This window comes from Chiroxiphia lanceolata, chromosome 5 (assembly GCF_009829145.1).
Source record: "Chiroxiphia lanceolata isolate bChiLan1 chromosome 5, bChiLan1.pri, whole genome shotgun sequence".
NCBI classification, from domain to species: domain Eukaryota; kingdom Metazoa; phylum Chordata; class Aves; order Passeriformes; family Pipridae; genus Chiroxiphia; species Chiroxiphia lanceolata.
In genome coordinates, this window is record NC_045641.1 from 56,819,633 (window position 1) to 56,832,134 (window position 12,502).

Sequence of the window (12,502 nt, forward strand, 5' to 3'; positions counted from 1 at the left end):
AGTTCTTTACATGAGGGTAGTGAAACACCAGTACAGTTTGCCCATAGAGCTGGTGGCTGCCCCATCCCTGGAAACATTCAATGTCAGGTTGGACAGGGCTCTGAACAACCAGACCCAGTTGAAGATGTCTCTACTCATTGTAGAGTGGTTGGATGAGATGGCATTTAAAGGTCATTTCAACCCAAACCATTCCATGATTCTATATAGAAGGTATGATATCATACCTGAGAACACTTGAGCAAACAAATGCTGTGTGATGGGGAGAGGCATCAGGCCAGCACTTGCCTGGGACTCTCTGATCTTGTCTGCCATGTCTGAACAGAAACCAGACTGCAAAGCTGGTGCAAGAGATGAGCAAGGAGACTAACCACATGCCGAACTACGCCCATGCAAGATGATTTCTTCCATCCCTTCAGAGGCTTCTGAAAGGCTCATGAGTGCCTGAAGCATCATGAGGCACAGTATTACAGAATCACAGAATTGTTTAGGTTGGAGAAGACCTCCAAGATCATTGTGTCTAACCGTTAACCCAGCACTAAACCACATCCCTAAGTGCCACATCTACGTGTATTTTGAATGCCTCCAGAAATGGTGACTCAACCCCTTCCCTGGGCAGCCTGTTCCAGTGCTTGACGACCCTTTCAGTGAAGAAATAGTTCCTAATATCGAATCTAAACCTCTTGTGGTGCAACTTGAGGCCATTCCCTCTTGTCCTAACACTTGGTACTTGACAGAAGAGATCAACCCCCACCTCACTACAACTTCTTTCAGATAGTTGTAGAGATCAATAAGGTCTCCCCTCAACCTCCTTTCTCCAGGGTAAACATCCCCAGCTCCCTCAGCCATCCTTCATAAATATGTGCTGCAGACCCTTCATTAGGTTTGTTGCCCTTCTCTGGACTCACCTCAGCACCTCAGTGTCTTTCCCATAGTGGGTAGGTACATGCAGGACTTCAGTGTGGGGCATCTTGCTCAGACTGCGGTATTGTTTAAAGCTGGGCACCGAGTGTGGGAGCCAGAAAGAGCACAGCTTCTTTCCCCACCCCTACACCCTTTCCTGGGTTCTTTTTAGGTGAGATGCAGCCTCTAAGTCAGAGGTGTGTTTGAAATATAGAGAGATGGGGAGGCAGACATGCTGCTTTCTGGTCTGATTTGGCTGATTGATGAGAAAGGAGACAGGAGAGGGGCAAAGGAGAAGTCAACAATGGCAGCAATGGGCCAGTTATCATGGGTTATATAGATGGGATAAAGATGCTCTGTTGGGAGGGGTCTCTCATATTTCCCTTGGGTACTTGGCACCATCACACTTTGTGTCCAAGCCTGTGCAGATGGGAGGGATCAGAAATGCTACACAGAGGCTGAAAGTGGGAGGACAGGAAGGGACAGTGAGGTGCCCAAGCATTGGGAATCAAAATGCCTTACAAGCACCCAGCTCAGTTCTGTTTAGATCTCCCCACACAGTCTTGAATTTTCTAAGTGGAGTTACACAATAGGATCCTGCAAATACTGAGACTAGCAGGAGTCCAATTTCCTACATTCAGTCTTGTGTCTTGTGGTACAGCTATGACTTTACCATGACTTTACTGCAGTACTGTACATCTTATAAATGGGCACAGTCTCGAGTTAAAGACATTGAGAAACAGCAAATCCACCACATCCCCTGGTGTATTGTTTCAGTGGTTAAACACTTGCACAGTTAAAAACAGCTCCACTTTATTTCAGACCTCAGTAAGCCTAAGTCTGTGCTTGACTTTGGCAACCTTGTGTTTTTGCTTATGATTTAACCTTCCTCTACTAGATTCAAGTGTTGTTGACAGTCAAGAATCTTTTATGTTTGTAAGCTCAGTATCAGTGCATTGCACAGTTAAATATCCACAGAACTACAGTAGCAGCTTCTAAATCCTCACATTTGATTGGAGAGGCAGAAGTTGGGAGGCCATGTACCTTTCTTCAAAGAAATCACTTTTTGACATTGTTCATCCCCGTGGTTAATTCCTGGGGCTGAAATCATTCTCCTTCTCTCCACAGATACTATGATTGCTTCATTTCTACTCTGCCTGAATTTCCTTCAGTTCTTATTCTCCCTTATGCTCTTCTCTTTCAGCTCTCTGTTGTTCTCCCAGCTGCAACTATAACATCTCAACTGGTTACCAGTTTTACAGGAAGAAAATACTAATGTTTATACCTAAGTTAAAAAGATAACAAATAGTCTGAATAAGTATTTATTTCCTTAACAAGTAGATGAATCTAAACATATTGATTAAGTTAGCTTTTTACACTGATTAAGTGAGCATTTTACACCAAGTAGGCTCTTATTTACAAGAGTGTATGTTACCAGTGTGCAACAGGTGACAGATGGGAAGTAACTAAGCTGTGCAGTTTCTTGGCAAATTTATGTACATTATGACAGTTGGAGGATTGTATTTACATATGTGCTCACATAGTGAAGGATCCTAACTGAAAGACCTCAGTCCTTTGTAAGAGATAAACTTCCACTGCATTCAGTGCTACAGCAGGATTCAGATTCAGTTCTATAAGACCAGATGCATTCTTGTGTCTTTTATGTAGCAATGTTTATATTTTTATAAGACCCTCCACTCGAAATATTACCAATGCAGTTATGACCTTCTTATTTTGGCAAATGTTTACTGACATAAAATCTCTTTTTAGTGCTATTTAACATGCTTCATATTTCAAAGAGCAGACATCTTTCATCTTACCAAAGTACTACCTCTAAACCTTGAAGCAGAGTGTGTTGCATTGTGTCTGCTACATAAAATTATATCCCTGTACAAGTAGGCAGGAGTCAGAGTAAGGGTCAGCTATCAAAGTCATTGAATTTCATCAAACATATCAGGCCACCATTTATACCTCTCCACAGAAATTAATTTTCTCTTTATTAATATCCAGGCCTGCACTTATTTGAAGCAAAGTGCAGAACTTGGAATCAGACACGGTTGAATGGAAATATCTTAGCACAACAGACAACTGATATGATGATACAAGTTGATCAGGTAACAGAAGTACGAGAAAAAGTAGATTTATAGGTATTCTCCTGGAATAAGTGGCTACTACTCTATTTTTACCTAACTATAGTTCTTCCCCATGAAGAGACTGTAAAATCACTGAGCCTTTCAGCTACATTCCCATGTAAGAAGAGAGCTGGAGAAGTGAAATTGTATCTATATGTATAAAGTTATAACTCTAAAATACATGACAAAGCTATGTTTGTTAGATGGGTACAGAACTGCTGGTTAAAAGTGGAGCTTCTCGTATTAGTGGGGGAAGAACTGTAAATAACTTCATGAAAAGCACAATCCTTTACTAACTCTCCCAATAAATCCACTGCCAACAGTGAAATGTGCATCTGGCAATCCTAGTACTACACCAAGATCTGTGTTAGAATGTGTTAATTTAAGTGATTACGGATTAAAAACTTGGTCAACAGGTGCACCCTCATGCTGACTCTACTGTTCAGCCAGGCATTCACTCAGAAAATGTCTTTTAATAAAGAACATTGATGAAAAAAACAGACAGTAGCTTCATGCAGTTGATAAGCCTCTTCCTTTTCTAGTTTAGGGAGTGCAGCAACAATGGCAAAACATCATCTAAATTCTGATTGGAAATATGCATAAAACTTCTGATGAGTGTTTTCAGGATGAGATCTTTGGTGTCCACTAACAGACAAAAGTCTTAATCTTAATCTTGGATATACCATCTTGAAACTACAGTAATTCCTTTGATTAATGTCATAGAGAATATAATGTGTCCCACAGCTGCTGGTTTTCTTCAGCATTCAATGACTGTATATCATTAACTTCAAAAGGAACAAAACTAGGTAAATACAATTTTTTAAACCCTCCTCTTCATGTATCATGTATGATATCTTAAAGGAAAAGCTATGTAAAGAGAAGAGTTTCTGTGCTGGAAAGTATTGCTGGATAACAAAGACCTGTTTATGTGAAGGATAAGTCTAGCTGTTAGAGTGCTGCAATGCATAACCATTGTTGTACATGTAATTATTGTAACTGGTCCAGTCATCTGCATACTGATATTCTTGATTAGACTGAATGTAGGGGTGATAAACTGTTTCTTTTCCAAAGAAATAAGATGGAGCAAGTCTCTTTAGAACAACAGCACTGAACTGGTATGTCAGCTTCCTACGAATTTTAATTATTTCACCTGTTCTTCCATAATTCCTCAGTGCTCTGGCCATCTTCTGATATGTCATGATCTTGCGGTTTCCCTTTCTTTCTCCCCACAGTTCTGCAAGTTTCTCCTTGTTTTTGGAGACAAACTGGAAGACACCATTTGGCTTATCCACCCATTGGATGCAGTTTGCCATAGCTGGATCATACAGAGACTCATGGAGGTATTCGAACAGTCGAAGTTTTTTTCTACCTATAAAGAAATCAAGTACAAAAGGTCAGAACATAACTCATGCTTGTTTTAAAGGATGAGCAGCTGTCTTTTTCCTGGAAAGGATCTTACAGGCAAAAGCATGGCTTAACCTATTACCCTGTCCCAAATTAAAAGATCAGTATAAACTATTCAATGGAAGACCAGTGACAGTAAATGGGACCATTATTCTGAAACATGTGGTGACAGAAAGGGATTTGGTCATTAGAGTTTCAAGAGCAGGTTATTTGGGGATCATGACAAATATCTGGTGACTTCACTGAATCGTGGGTCTCAGAAGCTGCTTTCAGCAGTCTTCAGACACGTGCTGTGCAGATGCACAGTGAAGGAACACACATTAGGAAATTACAGCCTCAGATAGGGTGGGAAAGAGGTTCTGGAGAGCCAATCAGAATGTTTTTGAATAAATGGTTTCCCTGCTTATTCAAAACTCCAAGATTTTGAGATGGTTCAGTTCTGTCAGGTTTTGTTCAGGAACGTTTTGGGGATGCAAGGTAGTTCTCGATATAAGAAACGGCGTGTGGGTGAGCAGGAAAAGCAGGCTGGTTTTTAAGCAGAAACCTCATGTAGTCAAAAAGGAGCTAGACCTTCTGGTACTCTGTATTTTTTTTTTTAAATCTGCAGAAATGTCAACTTGCATTCCCATGCAGGATAAAGCAAGCTTAGTAACTAAGTTTTTCTCTCCACAGGCTCAGTTTTCAAACTTAAGTTTACTAGTGAGGCTTATTTAGTTTTGGTTAGATCTTGTGGATCCTCTTCTCTGAAGTATTTCTAGTTCCTTTCACAAAGCCAAGGGTGATCAAGAAGCTGCTGTAAGGAGGAAGAATTTAAGGTTATGAGACAAAGAGGAACATTTTGCAGAAAGGAGAATCTATGCAGAGGGACATCTTCCACTTTAACCGAAGTGCAAACAAGCAGCTGCACCTAGAGTTCATAAAGTCTTGTCTTGTGTGGCTATTTTAAACTAGGAACAGGGGAAAAGTAACAGTTGCTAAGGAACACTGAGGTCAAAGACATCTGTCAGGGATGACAGTAATTCTGTATCTGGTGATAAGGAAAGAGGGGAGAAGTAGCAGTCGGACTGGGAAGAAGAGGAGCCTGAAATCAGAGGTACTTTCCAAAAAATTAATAAAGTTTCATTATCTAAATAAAAATTGGCCTGTGACTGGAAGTACATATGCTACTAGAAATACATACAATATTATCGAGACAAGAAGTTTAAAAGCTTGGTCACAGTAGGCAATTCTTAGTAGGTGAGCTCCTTAAGTCCTCTCTAACCTTAATTATCCTATAAACCTATGGTAGAACAAATAAGATCAGAGGAAAATCCACAGAGTACTGTGGACTGAGTTTCTGTGTGAAAAGGACAGCGTGGCCATATCTACCTCAGCATCTGATTTCATGCTCTCTGCCCTCTTAAGTTCAGCTGTCATTTCTGCCCAAGCTTTCATTTCTAGACGCATCGCCTCTAGTTGATGTCTTGGTTGGAGAGGGCAAGAGTTTGAGCTGGGGTTAGTTTACAGACCTGTGTTCTGCACCCCATTGCATAAGCTAGCACTGTTTAGTACCAGGCCCTAAACATCAGCCTAGGCTAGCAGGGGAGTGCCTGCAGGTTTCTTATGTGATGACTGGAGAGAAGCAGGTTCTTCCAGAAGGTGTTTCAGAGCATCTGCATTAAATTTCTGTGCTAAATTGTCCTGAAGCAGCCTAATTCTCTTGGGGAGAATGTGACTAATTCAAACACATTTCTGAAGTACCTCCCTTGAATGCCTCCACTCACTGAGCTTTAGTTCAGATCATGGAATGGTCTCGATGTGCATGAATAGGACTCTTTTCAGAAGAAACCTAACTCAAAAGGTATGCTTTCCAGAAGCATATCTAAGTCACTGCAGCTTTCAGAACTTGTGGCTAGCCTAGAGACTGCCCTAAACAAACCTTTGTGAAACACTTTAAACACAGGATTTGGGCCCTCAGTACTGACTCTTTCATCTACAGATATATTCCTACAGGGCCAAACTACTTGCTAGCGTACAGAAAACTTCTCATGTGTCAATAAGAAACTAAGAGGACTACATTTATTTAGGTATAGTGGAAATAGTCCCCTAAATCACAGTTTCTGGCAGGAATATCACCATGGACACAAAGAAACCCATAAGAGGACACAAAATAACCCCATAAGAATAGTCAGTTACTCTAATAATTTCTGCAGTATTACCTTCTGGGAAAGATTGGCAACAGAAATAGGAAAAGAAATAGGAGATAGGAAATGAAGTTTAACACAGCAGTCACAACTGAAGGTGAAATCAGATATTGACATGCAAAATTCCCCAGTGCAACACTGGGTAAGACATAGAAAAGCAGAATTTCTGGATTGAAATGTTCTCATTTGCAATGGTGAATTTCAGATACCTGAAGTACAGAGCTTAAAAAAAGAGGCTAGTCTTCCCATCATCCCAAAGAGTGTGTGGTAGTAACAGTAGTAGTAGTAGTAGTAGTAAGAGTAGCTATTAAGCAACAGAGACCACAGCGTTCAGCATCAATGGGAAGAGACAATACCAAAAACCGACACTCTGTGGTTAGTGTAGAGAGAAGGGGATTTCAAAAACCGGCTAAACCAGGAAGCTACTCAAAAGTAGGTGCAACAGCTCAGAGTGGAAGCTGTGGAAATCTCATCTAGCAGTCATAGAAAGGATGCTGTGTCCCATTAAAAGAAAAAAAAAGTAACGACTAATGTCACCCAACACATTTTTTGTAAAATAGATATCCATAGATATCCATTTAAGTAAAGTCAACTGAAAGGAGCAGAAAAATAGTTATAAAAATGCACACTGGAAGAGACAAAAGCTAAAAGGTAGTTTGAAAAGCAAAAAAAGGCAGTCATAAGTCAAGTGCAAAAATATTCATGTATGTAAAAAACTTCCAAGAAAATCACTGCTTGTTGAATCACGTGAAATAAAATAAGTTGTGTAAGTCCATAACGATGTTATTGATAGATAGATTTATTTTTCTGCATCAGACTTCATCCCAAATGATTTGGAGTGAAAAAATCCCTGGTTTGTTTTTCCAGGTACTAAACAAGGACAGAATAAGTTAATAATAGATTTATCAAATCTTATAAGATTTAGCAGATGGAAACTATTAAATGTTAACTTATTTTTTCCTGTTGAAAGTGAAAAAAAAATTAAGAAAAGGAGAAAGCATGATTTGCCAAGAGATTTTTTGAAGCAGCATAATGTTCAAGATATTAGCTTTTTACAGACCTTTCCCTGGTTTTGGCTGGCCACCAGCAGCATGCATCACTTGACTTTCTGGAGTATTCTGCAGTGTATGGTAGACAGTCTCATCTGCATAAAAATCTGCTGCACTGTTCTTCAAGAATTAAGACAACAAAAGGTTACTAATAGAGTCCATTCTCAAAAGAAAAAGAAACTTGTGGTAATTAATTGCCTGAAGCCTTCAAAATGCAACCTCTCATCACCTTTATCCACAGAAGAATTTTCTCAGCCAGGAAGGCAGGTTTACCAGTAAAAAGCAGCACTAATTTATGTCCAAGGGCAAGATCTGCCCATCAGAGGAGAAATTACAAAGGAAAACAGTGTTATTGCCCCACTCTGAACCTTTAACCCTTCTGCTGGAAGCAGAGGAGGAACAGTTTCCAGAGTTAGTAAAAGACGGGCCACCTGGACAGTGTCCCCTACAGACTCTGTAGTTTCTGTGTCATGTTGTCACTAATCTGCTGGTTGAAAATGGGCTTTTGTGGAATCTATTATTCCCCCTGCATTTTCCATCACTCCTGGAGGCCATACTCCCAGTCTTTTAAAAATGAATATGGCTGAAGCTGAGCTCAGAGTCCTGATAATCATGATCTTTCCAGAACTTTTAAAGCAAACAGCTGTTGGAGAAATCAAAGTTGTGGTATCTTTTCATGGTGGCAGAAGATATGTTGAGGTTGGAATTTGTTGTTCTCTGCCTGTTCCCAGGTAACACTAAGAAACTCTTTTCCCTGTCATAGTGGAAGGTTTGTTGGTTGTCATATGACATGATGAACCACAGAAGAGCACCAGAGGCAAAGAGCAAAGATGACTCCTAAAAATATACTATTAATCATGTTTTTCAAACATTTCCCAGGGAAGTTTCATCTGAATCATGCCTGACTAGACCAAATTCCTGTTAGTGTTAGCATAAAGATTTGTTTCAGGAATCACAAATGAGCAACCAATATTCCAGTTATATCTGACTATTATTGGTAATGAGTTCACTTACAATCACATTCCTCCAGCTATACCCTTGCTCCTCCGTAGATGGTGCCACACAGTAACTGGGACTTGCTCGGAGGTGGTGGTGATGGTTGATCACAGTAAGGCAATTTTTATAACCTGATAATTAGGAGGAGGGAGCAAAAATCAAGTGAGTAAAAGGGAAAGAAGGAGGGGAAAAGCAATTTTTTAAAAATAAAATGTCAAATATTTTATAGCATCATGAAATAGTTTGTTTACTACAAAACGGAGGGCAAACAGATCACCAAACTTAATGAATTGGATAATTAGAGACTTATAATACATGTAAAAAGGAAAAGGGACTGTCATGCAGTTCTGCAGGCCATCAGGACTATGCAAGTCAGAGTCTCCAATCATGAATGAAGTAAAGCAGCATCAGAGCATCTGCAGTGCCTGAAAGAATGACACGGAAGAAATCTCAGCACTTAGGATGTTTAAAAGAAGCAGAGGAGAATACTGGACTAAATTAACTTGGAAAAAGTTACACTCTGCAGGTGGTCAAAAGAAGATTTTGGAGGGGATGAGTACATCAATTGCAAGTGGAAATGTGAGTGCAGCTGTGGGACATACTAAACAATACCTAACTCCATTGGCCCTAACAACAGATACGGGCAAGAACATTGTAAGTAATTATATATAGTGAGCCCTTCAACATGTATAAATTACCGGGGCAGTGGAGCCAAAAATTTGTTAGCAACAGCTGAAGATAGAGACTGATCAGTCTTCTTTACATTTCAGTTCATAATAGATAAATGTAAGTAAACTTCCTTGTATGAAATGCATTTCACACAAAAGAGAGGAGATATTTTGTTACAGACTTAAGAGAGTTTGTGATGCAGCCTCCTATTTTCCTTTCCTTCCGTTTCTGTTTACAATGTGAAAACATCAAACACAGATTTTAAATTTTATAGTAATTTAACTGCCAAAACCTTGCCAGAACTGGAACAATTTACAGCTTTATTGCACTTTAAATTTTCTAAGGTATAAAACTCTTGAAGCCAAGGAAAATAATGTTCTATTAATTATCCAGACTCAAACTATCATTCCTGAATAAAAATATTTAAAATTTATATATTAATATAAAAAAAGTTAAATGTGGAAATTAATTAATTTCACTTGCTGGTGGGTTTTTTTGGTTTGGTTTGGTTTTGGTTGTTTGGGTTTTTTTCCATTGGAGTTCATTGTTACATGAGTTTATTCATAGCATAGCAGAAGGGTATTTTTAAGTTAAAGCATCAAAACTGGAAAACATCTGTTGCACTATGGTCATGTATCCTCTGATTATAGGAAATCTGATCTCAATGCACCTGGGCTAGTACTAGGGGGCAGGTAGAGAGGGCTAGTCCAACAGTTTCCCTGTGCTGTGACCTGGAAGATACTCACCACATCGGGCAGTACTAATAGAGGAGTGGAAACCCTCCAAATATTCTTCTTCCTTTTCATCCTCCCAGAGCATCCCTCTGCTATCCATCAATCCACTCGAAATTACCCTCCTACCTATATGTTTTAAGAGCTGCTTTCCTGTAAAAATAGGAAGTGGTAAATGAAGTGGAATAAGGGTCTTTTTTACCTGGTGAATACTGCATTTCTCTGTCAGAGTGTTGCTGCAGTACTTCTAATGCATCTTCAAAAGCCTGGCCCAGGACATCTTGGTCAGGAAAACTCTGCAAGAACAACTTTCTGTTCAGGAACCGGAAAAGACCAGGCTGGTTCTTTCAGCATTGTCAATCAGCAAATCCCAAGCAAATACAGTGCTTGTATAGAATACACATCCTCCTGAAACAGGCATTTTGCAGGTACTGAGGCATTATCATAATGTTTTACTATTATGAGAAAGTTCTCACTCCTTTGAGAAGTCTGTTTGAGGTCAGTGGGACAACTCACATGGGTAACATTACTCACTTGGTCAAATGTTTCAAGGTTCATTTCCTTAATTTGTAACAGAAGTTTACATATAGAGTATTTATACTGCTTGAGAGTTTTATGGTCTGTAATACAGAAACGTATGTATCAATTGTTTAACATGATCTATTAAGCCAAAGTTATCATTCAATATCATCGACATGACAAAAATTATTATGTATAATTTCTGAAGCAGTTATATAGAGAAAATGCTACACTATACCAGTACAGGAAACCAAGTGTGGATTTTCACAAAATGGTTTATTATAATTTTAGAACACCTTGTTCTAAAAAGCTAGAAAATCCTACCATATTTGAGTTTGACTAAGAGTCTACTGTAGCATTTGAAACACTCAATAATGAAAAAGAATAAAGGTATGGTAGACTTACCATTATTTAGATATCAAAACTTGAATCCTGTTGAAAATAAACAATATTTTTAAATGGTACATTTCAAAACAAAAAATAATCCTCTGAATATAAATAAAACCAACTAAATGAAAAAACTCAGTACTATTTCCAAATATGAGGTAAAATATTTTTCATAAAACAGATAAAAGGGATTTATTTTTAGAAGGTAGCATTTAAATTAAATTAAATGCTTGTGACATTGTATTTTGATTTTTTAAAATTAATAGTAGTTTTTGCAACTTATCTTCCAGTTTCATCAAAACTGTAACTTTTTAATTATTATCCACATCAATTTAAATACATTTTTTAAAGACATTATGAAGTGAAAATATGTTATTGTTGACATTGAGTCTTACTTAGCATAACTAATTTCCCAAAGAAAATACTAATCTGCACTAAATGCAACTGTTTAAGTTCCTTTGATTCACAGCCAGTTGAAATAAACTTAGTTTTTTTTCTTATGCAGACTAGCATATGACTGTATTTGAACATACATAAACACTCAGACTAACTGTGAGCAAATTTGATTGTTTAATAAACAGTGTCAATAGACACATTTTCAGCCAGTTTAACATGGATTATACTTTATATACAACATTACCCAGAAACATATCCCTAGTACCTTTTTTTTTAATTTATATTTGTTACAGAAAATAATAATCAGGTTTTGTTGCTTTGCAGATTTTTTCCCCATTATAATTTACATTATTTTTTCAAAATTGTAAATATAATAATCAGTATATCAGTATTTTACTCATTAAACATTCGATTATTTTGTGTTATGTTTTAAAATACAAAGGAGAGAGAGGATATATAAACATTACTAAGGAAGAATTTTATCCAAGACTAACCATGAATGTTCTAATGTGGCAATTATCCCTCAGGTAAGTATGTTATAGTGCACTGTCGAAATTTGCAAGTTTTTTTTAAATCTTGATGACACCAAGCATATATGGTGAAATCCTGGTGATTCAGTAAATTGATCTCACTGACATCGATGGGATTTTTCTCTTTTGCTTCAGCGCAAAAAGTATTTCAACGAACTGATCTAATTTCATTCTGAAACCAAAATGGGCCACAATAATCATTTAGCTGCCATGGTGGCCACAGCTTCTTGGGCTATAGGGCTGTAGAAATTAAAGACAGGAATCTGCTTTGCAAAGACCTCCACATAGTTTCCCCATAATCTTAATTCACTTTCCTTAAATTCATTTTGTCTAACTCAGATTCCAAACCGATACCTGGTAAACCTTGACAGAACATCTACGGTCACTGTCAAGGCTTTTCAAAACCTAAAATGTACAAGTATTGGCAAGGTACTGTTGAATGGGCATACCATTTACACCTCTGAATTCATACCAAAAAAGAAAAAGTCTCACCTTAAGTAAGCTTAAAAAAAATTCTGTACACTTACCTAGAATTTCAGCTCCACACACAGGACAAGAATCTGTCTGGTTTCATAAATAAATGAACGACTGAGTTCCCACAGCAAT

The 12,502-nt window shown here is 38.1% G+C and overlaps 1 protein-coding gene across 1 annotated transcript; it reads right to left on the reverse strand.

The window, feature by feature from the left end:
- Window positions 1-3,973: 3,973 nt before the first annotated feature.
- SPIC (Spi-C transcription factor) lies at window positions 3,974-11,007 on the reverse strand. The gene is made up of 5 exons (XM_032688908.1): window positions 10,989-11,007; window positions 10,267-10,360; window positions 8,683-8,795; window positions 7,680-7,788; window positions 3,974-4,401 (listed from the first exon to the last, which is right to left on the reverse strand). The coding sequence occupies exons 1-5, from the start codon at window positions 10,989-10,991 to the stop codon at window positions 3,974-3,976; spliced, it is 747 nt and encodes a 248-aa protein (XP_032544799.1). The 5' UTR covers window positions 10,992-11,007.
- Between the last annotated feature and the right edge of the window lie 1,495 nt (window positions 11,008-12,502).

Excerpts from the sequence above, each read along its gene's own strand:
- SPIC (XM_032688908.1), bottom strand. Across the intron at positions 7,789-8,682 it reads ATAGCTGGAGGAATGTGATT|AACAGTGCAGCAGATTTTTA; the intron begins GTAAGTGAACTC and ends TAATTCTTGAAG. Across the intron at positions 4,402-7,679 it reads CCAGCCAAAACCAGGGAAAG|GTAGAAAAAAACTTCGACTG; the intron begins GTCTGTAAAAAG and ends ATTTCTTTATAG.